The 27,409-nt window shown below is 39.9% G+C and overlaps 1 protein-coding gene across 12 annotated transcripts in view; it reads left to right on the top strand.

The window, feature by feature from the left end:
* LOC103482353 (microtubule-associated protein 4) overlaps positions 1-27,409 on the top strand; it is a 100,473-nt gene that overhangs the window by 38,478 nt on the left and 34,586 nt on the right. For 7 of the 12 annotated variants that reach the window (XM_017301847.1, XM_017301851.1, XM_008438463.2 and 4 more), the window contains 3 exons: positions 10,759-10,845; positions 12,957-13,145; positions 17,654-19,105. In XM_017301847.1, coding sequence (XP_017157336.1) covers positions 10,759-10,845; positions 12,957-13,145; positions 17,654-19,105 — 1,728 coding nt within the window. Of the gene's footprint in view, positions 1-7,671; positions 7,921-10,758; positions 10,846-12,956; positions 13,146-17,653; positions 19,106-27,409 lie in introns of those variants that run through there. The other 5 variants (XM_017301848.1, XM_017301852.1, XM_017301850.1 and 2 more) reach the window with 4 other exon arrangements.

Here is a 27,409-nt window from a genome sequence, read left to right as displayed (position 1 = left end):
TATATATATACAAATATACCTAGCTTGGTATATACCTCAGTTTCTGGGTCATCATTTGGTACACCAGGGAAAAGAGTAAATGCTATTTTTCTTTAATTGTCACAAACTGAAACATTTGCAACAATAGAAATAATCAGTTTATGAAGAACCTCCAAGGTCATAGTTTATGTTAGACAGGAGGGCTTTAGTTTTATTGTAATTATTCATGCTTCAGTGACTAACAAGCCTCCAGTCACTAGGTGGCAGTAATCAACAGGCTGACTACTCAGCCCTGTAGAAGAAACTGTTCTTTTTCTTTTACCGTTTTAATACTTAAAACAATAAAATGAGCTATAAAAACATAACATTTTAGTTGCTGCAGCTTATTTGATTCATCTGTTCTGATAACCCAAACAGATTAAAATGCTTTTGCCAGTAGTTTGCACAGACAAATGATCAGATTCTGAATAGTTTTTAAATACCGGGGGAGGGTGAAAAATAAACTATTTTCTCCAGCAACAACATGACAGAAAATAATTGAAACCCACTGATTTAGAGGCAGCATATGTCTACTGTTAACTTCATATTCAAATAAACAATAAACAAATAGCTCTTTTTATTGTTGTTGTACTGAACAATGTACAGCTGGCTAGTACAATGGTGACTATGATTAAAAATAAATGTAAAAAGCTAGAATATCTTTCTTGTTAAAAAAATACATAAATAAGCAATAATGATAACTTTGAAAATGGACTTTTGTTGTCACTCATTTAGAGCTATTAAAGCTTTTTCCAATAAATTAATAAGCATCTGATCATTCCACACTCAGTTTAACAAGACTGAAGTACCACAAAGTTTACAAAACACATTAGTTACTATAAAAACATTTGGTTATAACTAAATTTAAGCCTAATGTGTTTTTTTGTTTTGAGCCTTCCTAAAAATATTACTCAAAAGATATTGGAATAATATCTGTTTGTTATATATAAATGCAATTTGAATGATTATAAAAATGTAGAGAAGACTCTTCCAAAATTTAGGACTCATCGCAGCAGATCTGCAAACATGACTCATCTGTTTTCATGATTAATGCTGTGCTGAATCAACATGGGACTGTTGACGTTTGGAAAAGCCGCTCTGTCCTCTCTGTGAACCGTCGCCGTAGCGCAGCAGCGCCATTGAATCCCAGACAGAGTCGGTGTTCCTGCTGCTGCAGAGCAACAGGAACTCATAAGAATCAGCTTGAGGACAGTCTGCAGGACTCCTGCCCATCCTGCCAGCTAATCCCAGATTACACAGTTCTGGAACTAAAGAAAAGGAAATGGTTGCCATGTTGAGTCTGGCACGGTGGGTTGGAGACAGTTTTGGTATTAAGTTTCCATGAACTGGAAGCTGATGGGATGGCTCCAGTTGGACTTTTAAATGGACATGTCTGCTCGTTGATTGTCAAGAGCGATACGACTTCAAAAATAAAATCTGGAAGCAGATCAGATTTGAATAGATTTTTTGTTTTCGGACTCTTTTCTAAAAAATAAATTACAAACGTTGCTTGTATTTCAATCATCCTTTTTATGAGTTGGACAACATAGTATTAGTGCCAAAACCATGAGAATGCTTTTGTTTAATTACAAGAATTTGGTCATAATATTGGCAGAATAAAGACATAATTTTACCAGAATGTCTAAGATTTAAAGAAAACAAATCTGTTTTGTTTTAATGAGAAATAACCAGCTCAGTTTGTGTTTGTTTCTTCAACATAGACTAATTGATTAATTGATAAAATGAATTTACAGCCCCGCCATACTTTTATGCGCCTTTAAATCTGCATTAATAGTTTTCCAGAAACACTGCAGAATTTAAACGGTTGATCTAAGCCAAGTTGAAGATCTCCTGCATAAATCAGAGCCAAATGAAAGGAACTCACATCCCTATCCAACCCAATCAGAACTGCTGACACGGCTGCTTGGGTTCTGCTGCTTGGCTACCGTGGCTTTGCAGCTAACAACCAGTGCGTTGCTTTTCTTTGCCGCTGGCCCTGTTGTATCCTGACCCAGCTGGCACGGTTTGCAACAAGGCGAGTAGAGCAGAGGAGCAGGCTGAGGCTGAGGCTGAGGCCGGGTCGGCTGGAGGACGGAGACTGACCCGCGGGCTGCAGCCACAGCAGAACAACTGCGCTATCGCCCCTTAGTTCATCTTGGTGCTAACTTATTCATTCTGTCCTATATCTTTCTGGAATACTTGACTAATTGTCGTTATCTATTGGAACCTGTTGGTTTATTGAGGTTCTTTTATATAAATTACACAGTTTTGTTTATCTGTCATTCAGCAGTTAGAATAATAGCCTCATCAGCACCTTTAAATGTCTCCTTGTTAGTAAAAGTTGTCATGTTTAAAGTGTTTTGCATCACATAAACTTCATACAATCGCCAGTTGTGAGACGAGTAAGAAACATTACATTTTGCCAAAAGTCACCATCAAATATGTTGATCAATGTTCAATTTACTTCCAATCTAGATTATGGGTCCAATATCCATTTAACTAATGTAATAGCCAGAGGGCTACACAATATAGAACATGTTGATTTGGTGTGGATTTATTAATTTCCATTCAAAAATTATTACTCTTAATCCCAAAAGGAAATCAACATCTATAATTTTCTTTTGTAATATTTTTTTCAAAAAATTACTTGATAAATTTAGTAACCTTTTTGTGATATTGGGCTGTATAACATCAGCTGTATTTTCAATAAAAAATAGTCATTGACCATATAATTGTGCAATTTGACATTTTGAAAATAAATTTTCTTAATGGAAACACGGCAAAAAAACAAAAACAAACACATTTTTTTGATAAACCATTTGGGTGCTACTAGAATGAAGTGTTTTATTTTAGCTCTATTAAAATGTGATTATTTTGCAAAACTGCAGTAGAATCATTTTTTCATGAGTCACATAATCAACAACCAGATTTTCCTGCTGGTGCAAACCACAAAGGAGACAACAGGAAGTAGTTTATGGATCATGGCATGTTTTTTATGACCTATTGTTCGTACAAACTTATTCTCTTACTTTAATTGCGTTTCTTATTTAATGAGTACAGTGCAAATGCAAAATTGTGTATTTTCGACACTAGCAGAATATTGACAAAGTTTAGCGTACATTTGTAATGCTTCTATAGTCATCAACAGAGCTGTACTGCTGGAGCCAATAGGAGAATTTGACTTCGGTAGCCACATTCAACCCAAGGAGGGCAGCACTGAGACCGTTTTAGGCCAAATATGACAGATTTTAAATAGTCAGAGAAGCATTTTAAAATGTTTGTCCTTAAAGAACAATTTAAACAAATTATCTGTCAAAAAAAGTTGATTTAGGGTTTAATCTTTAAATATGTCCAGTTTAACTGTCAGACCCCTTGTAAACACACTTCTGGGTAACCTGCGCGCCGTTTGTTGCTAACAGTGTTTGACTTTCTCAGAACAGCTGTAACTCCAGCTTGCTGTAATACCAGATGTGATCATGGTGTGAGTCAGATTTAGCGTGGCAGGAGTTTGACTGTAACTATGTGCGACTGGCAGCTGGCCTCATCAATCTGCTTGCTGTCTTCAGAACAGCCATCACTGGCTTTCAGGAGCCATTTTTTAAACATATCTGTGTAGAAGCTGGGCTAAAGGAACCTGTTTGGGTTCTTCACTTGAATTTCTCAGCCTGATTTCTGCCTTAGTTTCTTCTTTAAATGTGAGCCCACGTTATTGTGTGTTCTGATTTGTCAATGGAGCACTGATGAAGTGCTTCTTAGTGGATGTCCTCATGTTCCCCCATGGATGAGTAAGCTTATATGTAAAATTGGTAGCTGTCCAAATCTCCCTGCCATGCGTTTGCAGCCCTCTGAGGTCAGCTCTTACATAATTTAGAAATGTAGTTCACCATAATCACAGGACAGCATTTATCTCTGCTTGTGGCAGACATCACTCTTAGCTGGTGAGGGCAGCTTGTTGTTCCCAATTAGCTCTGCATGTTTGATCCACAAACATGTTCCTATGTTCATTTATCACTTGCGTATGATTGCTAAGCAACAGCTTCTGATGTAACCAGGAGAAACGAAGGGGCAAAGAGGCACTTTAATATGCTCTACCTCAGAACAAAAATGTGAAAGAAACTCACAATAAAGACAAATGTTTACGTACATAGTGAGGGAGCAGCAACCACCACCATGAACCACACATGTCTTTTAACAAATCTAGTTTTGAGTCTTTCTTCTCTTTACAACATGATTTCTGAACTGTAGTAACTTAAAACATCAGAGCTTTGAAAAACTGTTCACCCCGCTTAAACTTAACATGGTTTCACGTTGCAAACCAGCATCAACCTCTGCATAATTCTACAAGAGAATGAAAACAGTAGTTTTTACCACAGGCGCAATAATTGCAGTTTTTTGCCCAATCACCAATATTTAAAAAGCCTGACCTGCCGATTATGATTTTGGTCGAAACCATTATTTATGTTTGAAAAAGTCTCTTAAGTTGGCAAGAGTGGGGTGACATGCATGCAATGTCCCAAAGTGAAGGAAATTGGGACCGATTTACCTGTGCCTCCCTTGTTTTTACAGATTAAAATATCATAAGTGTGACGTGGCTTTGGATTCAGTTTTAGAACTGCTTTTAACTGCAGTCACAGGAAGTGCTGTGTGGCACACCTAGGGAATAAAAAATACTAAATAAAGAGATTATGAAAAGCACCTATGGAGTATTTACAGAGCTATGAGGTTTGATTCAGGCCTGGACTTTAACTAGACCAGTTTTATTCATCCTTGCTATCTATATGTTTAGCGCTGTTGTCCAGCTAGAAGGTAAACCTTAACCCAATTCCAGATTGCTCTGCTGTCAATGTTTAGCTTCAGTTATGTGACGGTGTGTTCAGGGTGATGTGCAGCGTTGGTTTTTCTCCTAAACACAACATCTTCTCATCACTCTACCATGGAGGATGTTTAGTGGAGTTCATAACTAAAAGTGACTAGTCAGTTTCTTCAGTGTTTATGCACAATAGCCCATACACTGATAGGGAGAGACAAACTAAATTTAACCCCAAAGACAATTATCAGCTCCTCCACGTTGCAGGTGTAACTGTCTGGAAGTGAGCGTGTTATGAAAGGTCATACAGCTGGGGCGTAATGAGTCTCCTGTTGTGCACCGACACACCTGTTCACATCGGTTCATACGTCGTTATCCAGGGAAACACACACAGCCATGTGTTCACCGCTGGTACATTAACCCCAGCGCAGCTCTGCCAGGAAATCTCCCCTCCAGGGCAGGACGGCGGAAAATCTGCCAGGGCTTCAAGAAGACCGCCGGTGAAATTCCATTCTGTGGTTTTTACTGAGCTCACATTGTCACATCAGACATGACGCATCTTTAGACTGTTTTGGCTCAGTGGAGGATAAGTGTGTGTATTGCCAATACGTCCCCTCCATTTTGTGCCTTTACACAGGCCTGCGTACTTACACCATGACGTTTCAGTTATTCAGTTATTTCCTTCATCGTTTTGATCCCCGTTTGGCCTGCTTGACTCATTGAAACGTCAAAGATTTTGACCTCTAATTTAGTCAAAATGACTAATAATTTTCTTTTACAGTACACCATGAGTAGATTATAAATATCCACTCTTATTCAAAGTGTACACAAAACATCCCCATGAACTGACACGGTCTGTACGAAACATCCTGCAGTACTTTAAAAAAAGAAAACGTAATGATCAACATTGCAAGTGGAAGGCTAAAAAGCCACCCACCTGTTTAGAGCTGCTTTCAACCCATTTTCCCTGGAACATGGATGATGGCACTCAACAAAATGTAATGTTTTTTGGTTTCTCAATTGGTGACTGTTCTTTTTATGACTTCCTGTTTTTGTGTTTTCATAATGTAAAGCACTTTGAACTGCTTTGTTGCTGAAATGTGCTGCACAAATAAACTTGATTATACTTGACCGAAGATGCAAAATGGGAGAGTGTAGATCTGACCTGTACCTATTTCAAAGGGTTCATGATGCTATGCCCCCAGCATCACTGACCCTCCCATACCTATTTTCATATCAGTGGAAATAGATTATTTTCCCCACATTTATCCTTCATTTCACACCAAATCCACCTGGATTTAGCGTGGTCATCACGCTAAATGACCACACAAAGATCAAAACTGTGTAGTTTTGCTCAATTCTCATCTCCCTTCTGTGCTCCGTTTTGGCTTTCTCCCATTGAGTTCGATTTCTCCAGTAGAATTTCAACCAGGTCAATCAGCAAACAGAATTGGGAGTAGTATTTTAGAATTGTAGTCTGCCTTTTGACTTGTAGTCTGGCAATGGCAGTGCAGGCAGCAGGTAAAGTTTGAACAAAGGGAATCTTTAAGACATTTTATTGCTGGCAAAGATGGCGTTCGGCTTGGCGCTTCTCTCTTCACAGTGGGGGATGGTAGTTTACAGCGCATGCAATTTACAGTATGTTTCATCATGTACTTCATGGCTAAATATTAGCGATTGGTTAAAATCAGATCCAATCATTTCAAACTTCAAAAGCCATGCCTCCAGCAAGAAATTGTTTCTCTGTAACTGAGGATCCAGACCATCTGTATGAAGACTAGCTTAGATGCCATCAAATTGATGTCATGGTGACTAAACAGGAAGTTATTGACAACTAAACTCGGAAGGTTTTCCAGTGTTGGATTTTGTGGCTGGGGTAGAAAGGCTGGTAAAGGACATCAGTTCTGACCCGTCTCCTTTCACTTATTCTTTTGCCAAACTGATGTTTCGTGTTACCAGCTCAGAGGTCATTGAGTTTTTCTCTCTCGCCTCAGCTGCTAAAAAGACATTTGTCTTTGGGACTCGATCTGAGACAGCCCACAGGGTTCAGTTTGGGGTAAACATGCAAACAGCCAGGCCGTGTTAGCTGTTTTTCGTGCCAGTGCCCCTGAACGCCCTCAGTGAAGCTGCTCAGCCTGATCTCAGCACCTTGGACAGCGCCTCTGCTCAGCAGGGGGCCAAAGGAGGAGGAAGGGGGAGATACTTCCGCCTGTTTTCCTGTAACCTTTTGAGCTTCACCGATTTTCAACAAAGAGCAAGTTTGTTTGTTTGGGTTCCACCTCTTCGCTGTGCGTCGCCTGTCCTTTCGCATTTGACCTTCGGAATCCCGATTTTGTGACGTTGGAGACCCAGAAAATCTGACCGTGGGATTCGTTCTGGAATCGGTCCGGGGTTCTTCTGATAGACGGGTTTGTGCATTCTATCGAGACCGCCAGCGGACCGTACCGAGGCCCCTGCGTGGTGCATACATGGAAGCTTTTGTGACTGTGGGTAGCATCCTGTCTGTTCGCCTCACTGTCACCCTGTGTGTACGCTGCTAGAGGGAGGGGAGGTGGGGGGAGGTGGGGGTTGCCATCGGTGCCTCCCTCTGCGTCTTCTCTCCTCGACTTCACCTCCCTCCTATTTTCTATCCGTCCTCCTTTCCCTTCATCAGGTTCTCCTGGTTGTCACTCCTGATCAAAGACAAGTAATGTCCTGCTGTCTTTCCCTCCCCACGTCCAGCCGTGCGTTTGTCTCTCACTCCAACTCCTGATCTTGACCGCGGCCCCATCAGTTTAGGCCTGACCTCTCGGACAGGAACTGAAGGGTGGCGACAGCGGCAGACGGGGGGCAAGAGGAGGGGCTGGGTGGCTGCCGGGGGGCCCGGAACCTGAACCAGACAGTGAAACGTCACCAATCCAAAGCCAGACTCCCCAACTGTGATGCCATGCCGATGTGTGTGTGCGTGTGTGTGTGAGGGTTCACAGTGTTAGTAGCTCAAAGCCAGCTGAGGCTGCAGTGCAGACAGCCAGAGACTGAGGCTGTGAGCAGCGCTCTGCAGCTGGATGGTGGCTTGTCTGGGACTCGCATGTCTGCTTCATGAGGAGACCGGACAGGTGAGCGCACAGGTGCACGTCTGTTGGAGCGATAGATCCTGGACAAGTTTTTATGTTTCAATTGTTTTTTTGTTGTTGTTTTTTTTTTTTTTTTGGAAGAAAATGAGGTTGGGTGTTTGTGCATAGTAATGTGTCGTTGAGTCTGAGTTGCATGGCAGGACGTGATCAGGGATGGAGAGTGATCATGGTTGTTTGGTAAATGTTGCGGAAGCTGCAGCTTGTGAGGTGACCTCTGGGGACGGGTTGTTCGGCTCCTGGAGCCGCAGGAAGCGGTGCGCTCGCGTTCGCCTGACCCGCAGCAGGCCTCAGGTTCAGACCTTCCAGGAGGGAATGTCAGGAATACTCAGTTATAAGAATCGGAAACTAAAGAACATAAAAAATACGGGGTTCGTGTTGGAATGCTGTGACCTGTGGTTGATTGATTTCCTTGGTTGTTTCAATAGAAGTAACAGAGATTCTGAAAAAGTTTCCCCTGTTTTGCAGTTTTGCCAGACACAAGAGTTCCTGTGGTTCAGACCTTGTACTAGAGCCTGTAAACAACTGGAACTACCTTTTGCTCTAACTTCTGTAGATATATTTAAGATCCTTCACAAGTTTAGATTTAAAGTCATTTTAATTACCAGCATGTTTCTTTTAATTGAAACTGGGAGTAGCACTCTCCCTAGCCCAAATACAAGAGGTCCATTGGGTCGTCTCTAGCTTTGGGGATGGCACACATTCATATTGTTTTTGATGAGCTTCTATAGTGTTACAATATTTATTTCCATCCAGTTTTGCATTGATGTTTCTTGACATGTTGATTATGGGAGAGTGTGACCACTGCTGATGCCTTCTCCAGCAAATCCTGAAGATTCTCAACGGTCTGAATTTTGTGGAGGCCAATCCATGTGTCTCATGCTCCGTGATCCACTGCGTCACCATGAGCCCAATAAATCTCTGGAAGAGGGATCATCAGATCACATGACCTTCTGCCTACAGAGGCCAGTATTTATGCTGACTTGTAAATTGTGTTGCCTTCATGTTTTTCTTTGATGGGATTTACCAAGAGTTTCAGTGGCTGTATTACGATTGTTCAGAATTTTTTTTCTGACCACATTTCTTCCTTAAAGACGACGGTTCCCCGCTTCCCATTCCAGTTTTTAATAATGTGTTGGTTAGTTCTCAAACTCATTAAATTAGTTTATGTTTCTTCTTTGATATTTTCTCTACAAACATCTTTCATACGATCACAGGATTTGGTTTTCAGCATGGATGCTGAGACGGTCGAGTGGACCGCTTGTTTTTGGGCTAGGGAGTGTACTACTCCCAGTTTCACTTACATGAAACACGTTGGTAATTAAAATGACTTTAAATCTAGACCTGCCAAGGCTATGAATACTTTTGGAACTTAGATACAAGAAATAAGAAGCTACTAACTGCATCATCTGGAGTATGGTAACTTGTTGCTAGCTGAAAGACAATCTCCCATCAGTGAGTCTTGTACCTGTGTGCTTTGTTAAATCGAGGTGGCAACTTTTTGTTTGGGACAGGTAGAGTGTTAATGTTTTAGAGTGGCCCAGTTTGAATCTGAAAGATAATCTGTAGAGGGAGCTAAAGATCAGGGTGATGGCAAGGAGGCCTTCCAACCCCAAAGGACCTATTGGAGCTCACCAAAGTTAAATGGTGAGAAAACCACCGGGCACATGCAGAAAACTGCTCAGCACTTATAAACAAGGGTTTAATTAAAAATAATTTTAAATCTTAATCTTCTGTTGGTGTATATCATTTGGCTAGTTTGGTGTTTTTCAACGTTCCTCACTTTGCTGACTTAATTTATCTAATTTCTCTTTGGGATTAATAAAGTACTTTTGAGTTTGAATTGAGTTTGATTGTCGGTCAGTGTTAATGCTGCTGTAAAGTATTTTTTTCCTTGCAGGATTTAGAAATACTGTTTTTAAAGTGAAACGGTATTTTATAAAATAAAACTGCAAAATGAGTTTGAAAAGTATTTAATACCAACAAATGGCAGAAAGAAGTTGAGCAACCAATTAGATTATAATTTCTGTAGAAGTACAAGTGACTGCATTCAAAACTTTGTCTTAATTTCTGTTAAAAATCAAACTTTTTTATGATTGTATTTAAACGTTTACATCTTAAAGGAGGAGAGGTTCATTGTAAGGTAGTACCACTGTAAATGGAAGCAAACTTCTAGTTTTAGCAATTAGCACTGTTAGCACGGTTAGCTTTGGTGTCTGTAAACAGTGTGTTTTTGAGCTTTTCCAACAAGTTATGAACATTTTCTCTTTCAGTGTTGATGACAGATAGTGATTGAAAATTCAAAAACTATGAAGCAGATCAATAAGAACCCTGCAGTCTGCAAACTTACATCTTTTTCTTCATCGCCACTTTTTGAAGCGGCTGCTTACAAAAACATCAGATGTAAATCTACACTAAATACAGTTCCCTGTTGTACTTTTTTATGATTTCCTGAGTTCATTTTTAACCATTCTACTAACATTTAAAAACCAAATCATTTTGAGTCTTTGGTGATGAGTAATTCTACCGTCAACATATGCTGCTACTAGCATGGTTTACCTTTTGGGCCGTTCAGATTATCACTCAAACTTCAGAACCACAAAGCTGAAAACTTCTTATTTTAAATCAATCAACATGTGAATTGTTAGGATGTCTGCTACAAAAATGCTCAAGAATGTTCCATAATAAAGAACTGAAAATAACCTTTGCCTTTAACAATTTGTCTCCTGCTTGATTTGTTGTCTGCGATTCCTTTGGTGTACTAAATTATTAACGTCCACATGTCTAACAGCGCCTCCTTGTTCCGTCTCTCCGTCTTGCCAGCCTCCATGGCAGCTCATTCTGATTCCCTGGCCTCTCACTCCAGCTCTGTCCAAATGATGGATTCTGGCATGCTGGGTCCTTTCCCAGGTATACCCCCAAACATTCTTCAAGCTGACACACTAGACTAATGACACTAGCTGTAATTCAGTTCAATCTGAACTTGCTGTAGTCCTGTCTGATATTTTACCTGTGTTAGAGTTAAACATTTGACTTTTTGACATATTGCAACACATTGGGCATCATGATTTACTTTGTTGCATTTAAAATCCTTGTTTTGTTTGGCTATATCCAAATAGCTGCACTTTGGCCACATCTCTCCAGAAGGCATTGGAAACTATCTTTCAAGTCCGTTTTTAGTGTTTTGCAGTTTCTCTTAGCATTCCACATTTTGGAAAAGAAAAACCATATCAAAATCAGAAGAAACTAACACGAATGTAACTGAAGGCCACATGTTAGTAAATAAACAAACAAACACATAGATTATGCCAAATGCAACACCGACATCTCTCTGCTAATGGCTTTTCTACTCTTTAGCAGTGTTTGAGTTCAGTGTTGTGGCTGTAAAGCCGCTTGGATGAAAAGTTAGCTTGTTAGGCGCATGCAGAAGCAAAACTGCCAAACTGTGGTTCTGCACAGAGATGGACGCATTCACACACACACTCACACGCACACACACTGAGCGGCGTCTTTAATGAGACATGTCGGAATCACTGCCGTAACCTTGGACACACATGCTCACTTTTACACAGCATGCTAGACCTGCACAACAGCAGGAAAGAGTTCATCGCTATGAGGATATCGACTGTGATTAACACACTTTTTGCTAGAGCTTTGCCATCTTTACCATTTTGGCTTCACAGCTCTCTATGTCATTAAGTCACTAAATTTATACTTCAGTTATGTGTCTTAAGGACAGTTCGTCCACATTATTTATATCAGGATGGCTGCACATGCTTAAAAATATCTTAAATCCATGTTGTTCAAATTAAAGCCATGTCTTAAATTTTACCATGAAGGGATTATTTAATCTATTCTCGTATAGGTTTTTGTCTCTTGTAGCACTTTTCTGTAAAGCAAAAATTTGAGTCTCATTCAGAGATCTTAATTACGTTCTATGACTCAAGTGCTAATATACCCTTGCTAGCTAACGAGCTGTTTTGTGTCTCACTCCATCATGGATGTTGACGCGGCTCTTCTCTGTCAGGCTCATTTTTGATTTGCGCTCAGAAATCTTTAAATGTAGAAGAAGCAACCTCGCCTCTGGTTTGTTGAGCCCTTTAGGACCAGACTTACCACCAGTTTGTTGGATGATGTTCTTTTTTGCCACCGTCTCATTTCTGTTGCCAAACCATATGAGGGTAGATGCAAGTTTGCACACATAAATATTTTGATGATCACAATTCAATATGTTCTGCAGGTCTATTTTGCTCCTTTAAAGATTTTTCCAGATGTAGATGTAGCAAAGCACTTTAAGATCCTTACCACTATACTACCACCACCATGTTTGACTGTCAATACCATGAAATCCTTTGTTGCTGGTATCGGTAGGTCAGCTATGACAGGACTGACCCCTTCCACAAAGTTCCACTGTCATCTCATCTGTTCAAGAATGTCTTGGAGTATTCATGATCACTTTTTGGCAAAAGTGAGATGGGTTTTAGAGTTCATGACTTCTCGTCTGCTCCTGAATTCTTTTTAGCCTGTGACAAGCTAAACAAAATCTTTTTGGACATCTTTTAGCGTTTTTCATGTTGACAGACTGACTTTTTTTCCTCACATCTCAGATTCTTTTGTTCCAATTTAATTGTATTTAATCATCTAAACTGGTGGTGCCTCAGTAGATCGGCCCAGATTTCCTTAATTATGGGCGATCAGCTGATAATTGCATGATAAACTGATCTTATTTACTTCCGCAAACATCTGAAAATCATCCAGTGTTTGTTTTGCTCTGCCCTTATCTAAAACATTTAAGTGTGAAATAAAAGCAAAATCAGAAATTCATCTTTAAAAGCAGGAAATACTGCCACCCACTATGCTCTTAAAAAGTAACAGATGTATTTCAATAAATGAGATGAGCATCAATTCTGATCACACATTAGGAACGACAGAGTGATTCACTGTTAATACTTATCTATCTCCATGCAGAAAAAAAGTCTTAACATTAACACCATCACTCTGTTTTAATGGGTTTTTTTTAGGCTTCTCTCAGCCAGGAGGGATCGGAATGAATGTGGAGGTGGGAGCCGCACCTCTGCAACCACAGAAGCCCTCTAGTATATCAGAGTCGCAGTATCCTACTCCCCAAGCTGGATCAGAAGTCCCAAAAGATCACAGCGCCATGCTGCCAGAATCCCAGGCCCCTGGCAGCCCCCTGGATGTTTCAGCAGGTAAAACTTAAAGATGTCATTCACACTCTGAGCACTGAGAGTCTTCACATGAAACCAACTGAAGTGGAGACGTTTAGATGAAAGCGTCAAGACCTAAATCAAATTTAAAGTGCTTGTGCTTGAAAACTAATATTTATCGACACTCACCATCCAATCTGAGTTTGGCGTATTTAGCATTTCTAGTTCTAGTTGAGGCTTTTTTACATACGTTATCTAATAACAGTAGATGCAGTGATGGGAACACTTCTGTTAGTCCACTAATGTGCTATTAGCAGAGCTAATTTTTCATGTAGCATTTTTGCTAACTTTGAAAATGTTTAGCACACCGAGCTTCCTCTAAATAATTGTTTTCCTGATAAATTCTAAAGCACTAATGTACTTGGCTGTTTTGTAAACTTTTAGGTGAATAATACTCAACATCTTTGTTGAAGGTTTAATCGTTGATTCTGTTTCGCCGAGTTTCATATTAACTGAATGTATTAAAGAATTTCCACACAACAGGTTTAGAGACTGATAAAGTAATTTAGATCATTAAGATTATTCTGCAAGCATTGGAATCAAGGAGCTATTTAGTTTTTTGTATCCTGTGGAAACGTTTAACTCAAGAGGCAGGAGAAACTACAGGAGCAATAAAGAAAACAAGAAAGGTTTAGTGAGATTAATATCTGATTAAAACTACAATATGCTCTTATTTAAGTGACAGAGGACAGAGTAACATGTTTTTATTTCGTCAGAACGACATAAGAAATATTTTATCTTCTACTAAATTTATTTCCTAACTCTGGCATTCAATTGCTTCCGTAGCGAATTATTTCTGTATTTAAGCCTTTTTTCAGCTAGATAGTAAATATATGGTAATAATACTTACCATATACTTGGATACTGGGTTCATTTAATTCTCAGCTTTATTGGCGTGTGTTACCCGTCTGTCAAAATCTCAAAAAAACTTTCTTTTTTTTCAAATGATGGAGTAACAATGCTGAGCTCAAACCGGCTGGATTAGTCACAACACTGGTTTTACTGAAAGACGAATGCTTCAAGTGAGCGATTCTCATTACTGTTAGCAAAGATCATAAATGAGCAGCTAAATTCTAATTACATAAACATGGTACAGCTTTTAATGTTTAGGACCATGTTATTTTATGTGCTGAGTCGGCAGGAACGTGAAATCAGCTCAGACTGTACGCGGTCGCCCCTCCTCACAGCCGTAACAGTCAGCTGTCTGTCCGTCCTCTACTTCCTGTCTCACATCCTCCCACTCTGATGGGATGAAGGTCAATGCTCATCTGATGCTGACATGTAATGTGAGTGCTGTCATGCGCTGGCTTCCAGTCACATACTGTCTGCATGTGCTGACTTCCTGTCACTGAGCTGTGAGTGTCGGCAGATCACGCTTCACTGTCCTCTCTACATCCACTCACTCACACGTCCAACTCCGGCCTGAAAATGTTTGGATGAAAACTTTTTGTCCAAACTCCACTGAGAAAGGAACATCACTTCTTCAGGAAAAACCCAGTCAAATGAGTTGATGCTAAAACTCCTGATGCTCAAGAAATATTATAAGAACTTATCCACAGTTTTCACATGGAATTCCAAACTATCCACAGAAAAACCCAACCATTCATGGATTTGCTGGTAAAGGATATCTAAAATATTTGACAGAAATTGCAGCTTGAGAAGCTAAAATGTCTTAGCACAATGCTACTTGTCACGCTATTTGCTTGTTTCTGTAAAGCAACAAAATCCAGGCGCATCGTTGATTTTCCTCAGAGCTGATTGGCTCTACCTCAAGAGTTTAAATAAGGAAGACTGGAGATGTTGGCTTCTGGAGTAGTGTTAAGTCGGTTTCCACTAAAGTATATTGAGATATATTTGGTGTATCATCTATTAAAATAGGCAGATATTAATGTTTTTAGAGGGATCTCAAGTATTCAGAGACTTTAGTGATTGACGAGTGGCTGTGGCCTCTAACCTTGTCAACACCAGGGGATCTGCTGTTCTGTTTTTTTACTTTTTTTTTTATTTTTATTTTTTACAAAACTCAATCTTTCCAAAACACTTTTAGAAAGCAGGTACCAAACTGAATCCAAGGGAGGCTTTTTAATACCACAAAAAGCTTCAATAGGGTGATTGTAGTTGTACAATCATCTAGAAGCTTTGAGTTGAAAACTGAAGTGCTGAGTCGGTGTTTAATTCACACACCTCAAACATTTTGCAGCCTCAAACCTCAATGTATTTCACTGGAATTTTATAGGACAAAGTCCATCCGGGTTTTCCAGAACTCACCATCATCTTCTCTGCTTCTGACCGGTTGATAGAATATGTTTCACAATTCACAATTGGGCACTATAATTGTATTGGTTTATCACATTAAAGTCCCAATCAAAATACACAAAGGTTTGTGGTTATAATGTGACTGAAAGTTCTTATTCATATTTTGAATGCTGGTTTGAACAGAGTTAAGGTTAGAGGAGAGGGAGTTTATACTCTAAGGCACAAACAGGAAGGCTCCCAGCTGTAGATGTGAGTAACATCAGGTGAAACACACTTCCTGCTTTGACTGCTGCTGACTGCTCTATAACTAGCATGGCTCACACTCCACTGAACACACATCAGGAGGCCTAACTCACCTAACCTAGCCTTTACCTTTGACCCCAGTCAGTCAGTTGGGTTTAGCGGTACACATGCAGTAAGTTAGTGTTCATAAGATGCTGACTGGAGTCAGCATCTCCAGTCAGCATCGAACCCGACCAGACTCAGGTTCGAGTCTGGTCGGGTTCGACCAGACTCGAACCCGAGTCTGGTCCATTTGACTGATGTGCTTCTTCTGCCTCCTCCAACTTTAGCACGCACACTATAGAGAGCACAGTTCTGTCATTGCCTTGTTAGCATGAAATATGGCCCTCTAAAGAGCCACTGTGCGGTGTGGACCCTGACATCTGCTCTACTTTAACTCTTCTTCCCCATCCTTGTGTGGGTAGAAAGAGAGATCCGAGAGAAACTGGGCCAAAGTAGGAAGAGCAAACCCGCTTCAGTGAGCAATTTCTTCTTCGGTTGTGTTGCTGCTCATTTACCATTTCGTCTTGCTGCCTTTCTTACCTTGTAACTTTTAAGGAGATATTTTTTACTGTCATCCATCATAATTATGCCATTATCTTAAAAAAGCTATGTAGTTTAAGTAGAGTCGCCTGGAATGACCTTCTTTCTGTGGCACGGTTGCAGCATTCCAATTCAGTTTATTTATATATCACCTATTTGCAACATCATTTACATCATCATACTTCACAGGAACATGGTCTGTTTATTCCAGTAATGCAGACACATTTCAAGTCAAATGCATACATTCCAAACAGATAGAACAATGCATCAAGTTCAGTTCATTTTTCAAATTGGTCAGAAAGACTTTTGTAGTAGATAGTATCAAGTCACTGACTTCCAGCACTCCTTCACCCAGAATGACATATTGACAATGGGGAGAAAAAAACTCCCCTCTAACAGAAAAAAAAATCACAATTAGCAGTGGTAAACGCTCAGTCAATGAGTATCTCTAGAAGACAGAGGTTAAATTGTGAGAAACGGTCAAGAGTATTAACTGTAGTAGGAAGACATTAAGTTGCTTAGCAATATAAGATATAATGCAATACTGGACTGTAGTAGGAGAAAGTAGCATAGTGAGGCCTCTGACCATAGCTACTTTAGCTATGAGGTTAAACAAAAAGAAACATTTTCAGACTAGTCCTAAAAGTACATCTGAACTGATAAGGATGTAAGTATTTGTGAAATTGATGTAATAAAATAAAGCTGAAAATGTGTTTTCCAAGTCAGACATTAGTGAGACTTTCTGTTGATTTGTTAATATAAATTTTAACATCAGGATCCAAATGGGGGAAATACCCAGAAAGACAATCTTTAAACTGGACTTACAGCTAATTATTATTTGTAATTTGGGAAAATACTTTTCACAGATCCTCACTAATTTTGCATCATTCACTTTTGCACTCAAACTCAAATAGAGAAATTCAACCCTCGCAACTAAGAGTAATAATTGAATTGGTCTATTTGAACATTAACAAAAATAAGTGTTTCCATTTTCAGCATGATGTTACACAAAAGCATGTACAATCCTATGAGCTGTGGTAATAATAATGAATCTTTCTTTGATGCCCTAGATTGCACCAATCTGTTACACACTGGTGTAGATTCTCAATCATCAGGACACGACAATCCAAAGAAACCCAGTCTGAGGATTTTTTGCTGCTTAGTTCAATGTTTCACCTCCCTAAACATCTTTTTTAAATAGAAATGGCTATTATATTTATTCTGAGAAAGTTTGCTTCTTTAAATATTAATTGCTGACATTGCTTACCATTGTCCTTTTCTGTCTTGCTGTGATATGTTCTGAATTGTCTGCTTATGTTTTTCAAGTTAGACCTAGGGAACCAGTGCTGTTGTCAATATCCATAACCATATCCCCAACCTTAAACTTTCCCCTCTTCACCCACAACAAGGTTCCTTAGACGACTCTTGGCAAGACCAGATTGGCTCCCCATCAACAGATCCATCTTTCGCTCCCAGCGTTTCTGTGAAGTTTTCTGACCAAGTCGATCAGCTTGCAGCCAAACCAGAAAATACGCCCGAAAGCTGGCCCGGCCGTGAGAGCACCGCCTACGCTGGGGGCGATGAAAGGGACACGGACGGATCTGACAGAAAACAGAAGAAGAAGAAGAAAAGGCGACAAAAAGACGAGGGATCCTACGAACACGTTGAGAGCAGGGGTCAGCCAGAGATGCAGGAAGCGGGAGAAAACACTCCTCCGACTGAGGAGTTTTATCACAGGATTGGCCCAAGAAGGGACAGAGGAGAATGCGGCTGGGAAGAGCAACTTGGGAAGAGCGGAGGCCGTGGCAAGAAGAGTAAAAACAGGAAGAAGCTTCCAGAGGAATGGGCAGTAACAGCAGAGCCATTTGTTCCCTCTTCAGTGACTGCCTCAGAAATGAAAGTGGAAGCATTGGTGGATCTTGGGAGTTCAGTGAATGAAACAATGGAGAGCTCTTTTGCAGACATGGACACTAGCCAACACACCTGGAAGAAAGAGTTTTACCCAGAGGAAGACCCTTCAACTTTGCCTCAGGATTTGTTCTCTCCAACGGCTGCAGCCATCAGTCCTCTAGCCCTCAACAGTGAGCTGAATGCTACAGCAACTCCATTCACCATGCCGTCTTCCACCAACAAAACAATCCCCGGCTCCTTCCCCGAGGCGGTGGATGTCCTGATGGACACCGAAAATGCCGGTTTAGGTCAAAGCAATCAAAACATTTGTCCTCCTTTCTCTTCAGAGAACACAGGAGCTGTAGCTGACTTAATAGACAGAGGGATGTTTGACATCTCAAGTTCCTTTCAAGAGTCTTCCATGCGAGCTGTTTCAGATGGAGACACTTCAGCTTTCAGCTCTGCTTCACAAACAAGCCAGGCAGTTTCACCTAAAGGTGATGTGTTGGCTTCAGCCCCACCTCTATCACCCTCTGATGCTTCATGGATGCTAAACAACTCCCAACTGAGCAGCAACAGCGATTTATTTGACTTCAGTGACACGAGCGCTGCAAGCCCTCCTTTACCCCTGGGCCTGTCCTTCAACACACCAAGTCCAGCACCTCTCCGCTCACCCAAAACCACTGCCCAAGAATTCCAGTCCAAGCACAAAGATGGGAAATCTGGCCAGAAGCAATCCAGAAAGTCCCCTCCTTCCTCTTCGACCTCATCTGTCAGGAGTCCCACCTCCCCAGAGGCAAAGCTCTCCCCACAGGCATCCCCTGTCGCTTCACCCTCATCTCCTCCTTCAGTGGGTCCCACTGGAGTTCCAGGATCCGGCCTCAATCCTGCTGCAAAGCCTTTCTTTCCCAGCTTTGCTGATCCAGTGGAAGACACAGCTGTGGTCCCTCCAGTTGTCCCCATCGTGGAAGGTTGGTTGTAGTCAGCCCTAGTAGAGGTACCGAAGGCAACTTAAAGATAGAAGCGAATGGTTGCTATGCATGGCGCTTCCAACCAGCTTGAATAGTTCCGGTATTGGGCTGTATTGATTGCTTGTGTGTCTTTTACTAATCAGGGGATTATTATAAGAATTGCAGCCGCTTGTGCCGTTCCTTATATGATCACCTCTAAAAACCTTCACTAGCATGTCTGGTTTGGACTGTTTTTTTGGTGACTAACTCAACTGTTGACCAATTGAGACTCTGAGTTGCCTTGATGCTAACCTTTGTTTCCAAAGATGCACCATCAGGATTCTCCCATAATTAACTCTTTTCCTGTTGATGGGTGTACAGCCTCTAACCAATCACAGAATCTCTCTCTTTAGACACATCAGTAGATATCGGCACCAACTCTGAATCTTTGTTTTTTTTCCTTCTCCAGTCGAGGTGTGTGCTAACACAATAATTATGTTCCCCCTTACTTTCCATCCAGGAGTTAAATGTTGTCTGTCTTCTTTGTTCAATTAATTCTGGTATTCCTGTCTGCTGTACCCATCTGTATCTTTCCATCTTTACCTGAACCAAACTTGGAAAAAAATTGTTTTGTTAGAAAATACAATTAAAAATTCTAATTGCCTTTTTTTTGTTTTTGTTTTTCCCCATGTCACAACTCTTGATCTGGCCGCCTCTCTACTATAGGTAAGTCCTATTTGACTTCTTCTATTGCCTTTGTTTGCCTTTATTCTGTATTTTTTTGTCCTTAATCAACACTATCCTTGTTAAATCTTGTTAATTTACATAATGTTCATCAAAAGGGTCAATATAAAGCCAATTCTCACCTTCTTATGGTTCAATTGTTGATTTTAGGGGTGCACCAATTGCAGCTTTTCAGTCAGCGATCTTTATTATTTTAGTAAAATTAGGGAATTTTACTAAAATTCTGTACTGTCTACGCACACGTTCTAGCACTCACAGTACACAACTGAGTCACCCAAGCTATTCGAGGATGAGGCACTCTTAGACAAATTACTTATTCATGGACATTTTTTGTGGAACATATTAGAAATATTGGAAGAAGATGTGGCTTGGGAAGCTGAAATACTTTTAATATGTGCAAATGTACTTCACATGCTGGCATTTGCGAAGCAGCCAATCCATGAGCACCATTCATTTTCCTTAGCTCCTATTGGTTGTGCCTCAAGAACAAAGATAAGTTTGTCTGTAAATGTTAGCTTCTTCATAGTTCTAAAACAGGTTCCACTATGCATATTAGCGCATTTTTTGTTTGAATGATTAAAATAGGCAGTTCTAATACTTTTTCGAGAGAGGTATTTGCAGATATTAGGTATTCGGGCACAGCATAGAACTTTAACCCCCACAAAATCTGGCAGTCCAGTGTATCATTTTCTTCACTAAAATGGACAATGTTATGGGGTATGAATATGTTTGGGAGTTTTGGATGCACAAAACATGATTTTCTTTTTGTGTATCTCATAATCACGTTGATGTGTATCATCAGGTCCGTCATAATACCTGAGCATTGCTTAGAGGTTCTTTATTTTTGAGATGTATCAAAGAACATTCTCTATGCAGTCCTACATGATCGATCTGCTGATATCATGACGTATCAGCTGAGGTTTATCACAGCCTGTTTATATTTCTGAATGTCCTGGTTTGTGTGTATGTGTGTATCGTTGTGACTGCATGTTTTTGTCCTTTCTAACAGCAGAAGTGTTTTGTATGTGTGTGCTGCTGTGATTTAAAGAGGTGCAGAGTTCTGGGGGGACTCATTTCCTCGTCCTTCCTTTCAACACTTCCTGTCTTTGCCTCCCTTTGGTGGCTGTAATGAGAACCGAACCAGCCTCGCCATCAGATCAGTGGCATCCTGAACTTGGCTATTAAGTTTCCTCGATCAATACCTCCTAATCTTTCCATAGCAGTGCAGAGCCTTTCTTTTCCATTTTTTGTCCTATGATTACTAAAAAACAGTCCTGAATCTATATTTATTGCTTTAAACACCTTGATTACCTATTTGGTATATTTTTTCTCTACAAGTGCCTTAGTCACGTATTTTACATTTGATGAATTTAGTCTACCTGACAAATAGTTGTGTGATTAAGAAAAGGAAAACTGTATAGCAGTGCAGCTGGCTGGGCTTTCTCTTTAATGAGAGCTTGTGTCAGTGTCTAAGTGTGCATCTGTTTCACTAAAAGTGGTATTTAAGCCCTGCAGAAAGGATAGGGTGTGTTGGGCAAGATAAGGAACAAGAATAAAGACTGTGCAGGGTTAGAGAGGAAGGGATTCAGATAAATCTGAGGATAAAGGAGCGCTGAATAAGAGCAAGGGAAGAAAGGAAAGAGAAGATGAAGCTTAGCATTTTATTTAAAGTTAGCAAAGCACAAAAATCAAAATATTTACATTTCAATTTTTGGTCTACTTTCTCACCTGCTTGCCACATTGTTACTGGGCAAACAAGAGAAGACTGATGTTAACATGTAGCACTTATTGTGCAGGACTTAACCATTGACCAACACAATTTTATCATATCTAGAGTGATATATTTTGTCAAGAGATCAGACGGTATTAAATTATTTCAGTTTGCTAACATTCAGCTATATTCCTCTCACATGCTGAAAATAGAGTATATAGACGTTAGCTAGCAGGTGCTAGTGCATAGTATTGTATACCTCGCTTATTCTCTGTATAATTACTGTAATAATAGCTTGGAGATTGGAGATACATATTAGTGAAAAGAATAGAAAAGATATAAACACACTAAACAACAAATCACCAACAACAAATTCTAAACGCTTTTCACAACAGAAGCCAGAGATCGTTCACTAAACTTTTTAAAAATATATTCAACTAAACGTAAACCACCTTAGCTTATTATTATTTTCTTAATTATGAAATTTACATGTTTTTTATGGAGCTTTGATACGTCACAAACTGTGATTAACAGTGATTGGAAACTTCAAAGCAGATGCTAACTTCAGTATCCTCAGAAGCTAACGGTTAGCTTGTCACAGTATTCTGGCATTATTTATAGGTTGTTCATACCTTAATGATACTGCAGCTAAAATGGTGCTTGGTAAACATAGACTGTGGTGTTCAATTATTTCTTATTGAGATTTTGTGTCATTAATTTGAATTACAAATTTGCATTTGTTATTATTGGAGATTCTCTTCCAAAGCATAGTTTTTTTTAATTATTTTTTTTATGAAACAGAGCTAAAAATATGTATTAGTTCTTAAAAAAACTGCAAGTGTTTGATTTTGTAGTCCTTGTTTCTCTGCACAGACACACAGACACCCACGCAGAAGCGCATGCAATACACAACTGAGTCACCCAAGCTATTTGAGGACAAGGCAGACAGGCGTAAATACACTGTATCAGCGGTCCATTTTTACCACATAGTGTTCTTTTCTGAAGCTTCACAACAGGCTACTAGATGGTAGCCTGGAAGGGGCATTTGTACAGTATGGCACCACCCAGAACTGTGGTGAGCTAATGTCTTTTGACGGCTTTGGGGGAAATGTCAGGGTTTTTTTCACTTGTTGGCGCCATTTTAGGAGCCAACAGCTAACTAGGAGCAGAGCATGAGTCATTCAGAGATTGTTTTTCTAAAGATTCCTAAACAACACGTTACAGAGATTTGTCCTGAGATGGCTTCGGGCCAGCAGTGTGGGCCGTACTTTAGATTTGATACATTTTAAAGCTGACATTTAAAAGAGGAAGTTTTATGAGTTCAGTGAGCGGAAATCTTTTCGAACGTTGAGATGTGTATATTTATATACTTGCATATACACAGATATATAGACATACAGTTTAAATAAAAAGTAAAGATCAACAGTAAATAAAATGATAAAAACAACAGTTATCAAATTGAATCTAACCAATTACAATATTTAGAAATGAGTACCTTAATTTCCCCCAGTAATTAAATCATGTAAACATCAATCTGAGATAAATGATCTCATAAGATCATGGGGTGGAAATTTTGGGTATGCCCAAAAATCCATTGGCAGTTTTGCTAATCTGATGATTGTGTATTCTACAGTGTCTTATGGTGTGATGGAGTATTAGATAGTGACTGTATCTGAAAAACACACAGTGCCATTTCAAAATAACTGAATAATTCATCCTCAGAATCTTAAAAACATTCATTCTTATAGGCTGTATGTAAGTAAACATCCTTTGTGGTGCCCTTCTAAAACTTTTCCATCGTTGACCCGTTTTCCAGTTCAGTATCTTTGCTTAGGCATGCGAGCTAAGAAAGTAGGTCTATAGAGTGTAACTTTTAGTGCTCTGGCAAGTTTATTCTTTTGTGTCTTCACAGTGAAGTAATGATGTTGATGTTTGTTGGATTTCTGTCAGACTTAGCACAGCTTTACATTAGACTCAAGTGACATTTTGTGCCTCATGTCACTAACAATTAGTTAGCTAACTGTTCCACATTACAGTTAGCCAATTGGTTGCTAACCTCATGTGAAACTTTTTTGCCATCTAAATGTTAGTTGCATTGGTTCAAAAATAACATGTTTTTCTGATAATGTTTCAAACTTTAAATTTGAGGAAGAATGAAAATGGGAAAATGCTGAAAGGAATATGTCAAAAGAAATGAACTAAGAAAAGAAAACGACAGTAAACAGACAACAGGCAGAGGACTGTCCAGGATCTGAGACAAGAGAAATAGCTGACAGGCAAACAGTTGGCTGAAAAGTTTAGGCAGAACCAGCTTCTGATTCGATAAGATTAGACAGCTTTCATAGCATAAAGGTCTGGCAGTCATGGGCACATAGGTACATACCACTGCCACAATAAAATAATAGGGAGGAAATGGCAAAAGTGTCTTTGAGAACATTTCTGATTGTTGGGTTCTCACATGTATTCTCAACTGAGGCGCTGGCTGACTGGTTGAAATGAAAGATACAGAAAAGATCCAGTTTGTTTAGGGGATAATTTTGACCTAGTGTCATTGACTGATTCAGTTTATAAATACTGTATTTATGCTGAAGGGAAATGAATTGTTGTTGTAGCTCATTTCATTCAACTGTCTTCAAAGTGTCGTCATGGATAGTGATGCTATGGGCTGGAAGGATCTCCAGTAGCAGTCAGTCTTGCAACACATTTGAAGAGGCCTCTTATTGAAGACTGTATGATGGTCTCAGGACTGTTGTTACATGCTAACAGCTCAATATCCAGGGAGCAAAGATGATATTGGATGACGGCAACAGCTGCCAGCATGAGTGATCTAATTCTGGAATCAAGATAAGATTCTTAATCTAGATATTGTTTTTACATTAAACATGAATTTCTCTATTGGTCTGGAAACTCAAGCAAAAACTAAAATACATCCACACCACAGGACACAAGTGTGTAAGGCTAACAGTTGGCTTGTGCTGATGTGCTTTATTTGGCCCAAAATCTTCACGTTGGCCTCATCCAAAGCATAGTATTGTTCACATGATTTTTTTATTTTTTAAACGAGGTAATTGCAGTATTTTGTTTGAAGAAAGCAACCATTTTGTGTTCTACTAGCAATAATTGTTAGCTTTTGCAGCCTTCTGTTGAGCTTATGATTAGAAAAGACAGTTTGTTTGAGAACATCCTCATTTGTTTGGCTTGTCTGTGGCAGCATGAGGACAAACAGCTACCATCTTTGCTACATTAGAGGACATGAAGCCCTAATGATGATCCGACAAGGCAGATGAGCAGGTGGTATTGTTCACAACTTGCCCTGAAAGCTTCAGTAGGACAGTTAAATATGCATACTGCTGGTGAATGTCCCTAGGTTCTATGGAAACCATTATCAGCATCACAGTTTGTCCCTTTGGTGCTTTTTACTTAGCTTTTTTACTTAGTGAAGCATTTACATGAATGAGTTTGAAAGATCACGATATAAAGGAATGAAAAGGATGTAAAATGTCACTAAAGGTCACCAAGTTGCTGTTGTTTTTAAGTTTTCCTGCCTAGGTTTTCTTTACAGATGGTGATGGGCTGAGACATGATGTGGCTTTGGGGAAAAAGACGAGATGGAGTGGGGAAAAACAGAACAAGGAGCAAGGGTTGCCATAGAGACTAAGGATCAGCTAACATATCTGTGGAAGCAGCAACAGATATTGGAGATGGTAAAATAGGCGGTATGGTGACAAACCACCACAGTATTTGTAGACCATAGCTCTTGCGTTCTGATTTTGAATTCTGAGTGAATGAAGTGCAAATGGGTTTTGTTTTTTTAACTGGCCCATCATTTTAATAGAAGTCCATAAGGATTAATTAGAACCACAATCAGAGGTAACAAAACACAGTAGCTGCATTTCCATGACCAATGTGCACAAAACTTTGTCAGTACTCAGCTACTGTCGAAAAAACACAATGTTGCACTGCAGTGTTTACATTAAAGAAGAAACACAGTTAAAATCACATTTGAATGAGTTTGTTCACAGAAGTCATTAAAAAACACGCACCACCATGATCCTCCAACCACTTCCTGTCATCGTCTTCTTCGGGGTTTGAACCACTGGGAACATCCAGTTGTTGATCATGTGACTTGTATGATGTGAAAAAAGGGTTTCCATTGTGTTTTTTCAAAATAAACCAATTTTGATGCGGACGAAGAACCACCTCATCCTAGCAGCAAAATTTTTTATTGAAAACAAAACAATTTTTTTTCAAAATTGCCGTATTTTCCATTAAGCAAATTTATTTGAAATGTTAAATTGTACAATTATATGCCCAATGGAAACTGTGGAAGGAGAAGCAGCTGCTAAGGAACTGTCTAGAAGTTGGTGTTTGTCAGAAGAAGACAAAAACTTCAGTGGGAGGAAGTCAAAAACAGCAAAGAATCCACTTTTAACACCATAATTATGTACATTAACGGGCATTGGTGTGTTTCTGTAGGAGCGTCATGTAAACAGTGATTTTAAAGTGGCAGAAAGCTTGTCAATAGAACAAGGGAGTAAAAACAACCGGGAACCCATGACTATGGATGAAAGAACTAGGTTAGATGCTAGCAAGTGTTCTGGTTACATTACCGTGGTGACAGGTGTGACCTTATATCCCAAAGACCCAGAGGAACTTCAGCATTAACTACAACCTATGGAGGTTCCACCAGCTGAATAAAAATCTTATTCAGATTAATTATCTGTAGAACGTTTTAACTTCTACACAAACACACCCATGGCGCCTGACGCAGCAGGCAGGGGGAACATGGGCGTAAACACGTCTACAGTCTTCATACTCTTACATGTTGACACAACTGGCTTTAGTTGCCATTATCCATCCCCCAGCCCACCTCAGCTTGACTCCCCACCAACACACGAACAGCCCCCCACTTACCAAGAGCCTGTTGCCATAGCAACAGGAGACAGTTGCTTCAGCGACTAACAGGAACAGAGGCTACCAAGAGAAACAATAGATGTTTAGTGAGAGTGGGGGGTGTTGTGACGGGCAGCAAACGGGATGCAGCCGAGCTATAAATAGATCCAGCTGAAGATTGCCTGTCTTATCCTCCTCTTCCTCTCCTGATACACCTGTGATCAGCTCTCCTTTCTGTATTTTTTGCACACTAAGTGATTTTTTTTTTCTGTTTTCTTTCAAAGGACAGCTCCTGGATAACTGAAGCTAATTGCTACTAATATAAAACTGGCTGTTGAGTGTGTCTCTGACTCAGACTGGGTGAAGCCATCACTCTTTATTTAGATGTATGTGGGACGTCATGGGTGCCAGTTTGTCCAAACTACCTGTGCGTCCGCAGCCGCCCCGCCTGCCTCGTAAGAGATTCGGTAAAAAGTGTCAGACGGTCAGGCAGTTAGTTGGAGTTGATGAATGAGTACGTCTGTCGCGGTTCGCCTTCCCAGTGTGGTGACAGGCTGCCTTTAAGTGGTGTCCAAACATGTAGGTGTCAGTTGGAAGCTGCTTGAAGCTGATTGATGGCTGGACTAGCGATAGGAACCATTTAGTCCCATAAGAACCAGCTGGCATACACACTGGGAATTTGCCCAAGTCTGGTCAAATTCAATATCCAGTGGCCACAATTTATATATCATTACAAACAATTTATAAATAATTTTGTAAATGTGTGAGCTGCAGGTTTTCGTCCAGACAATTTGCACTAAGAAAGTCATCCGGTGGCCTTTTTGAGTTAAAAAATGATTAAAGTTGACCAAAAATTTTAAAATATAACAAGGTAATTATGTTATCCATCCATCCATCCATCCATCCATCCATCCATCCATCCATCCATCCATCCATCCATCCATCCATCCATCCATCCATCCATCCATCCATCCATC

This window comes from Poecilia reticulata, linkage group LG20, assembly GCF_000633615.1.
Source record: "Poecilia reticulata strain Guanapo linkage group LG20, Guppy_female_1.0+MT, whole genome shotgun sequence".
Taxonomy (NCBI): Eukaryota; Metazoa; Chordata; class Actinopteri; order Cyprinodontiformes; family Poeciliidae; genus Poecilia; species Poecilia reticulata.
The sequence above is the reverse complement of the archived record's forward strand: the minus strand, read 5'-3'. Positions and strand labels throughout refer to the sequence as shown.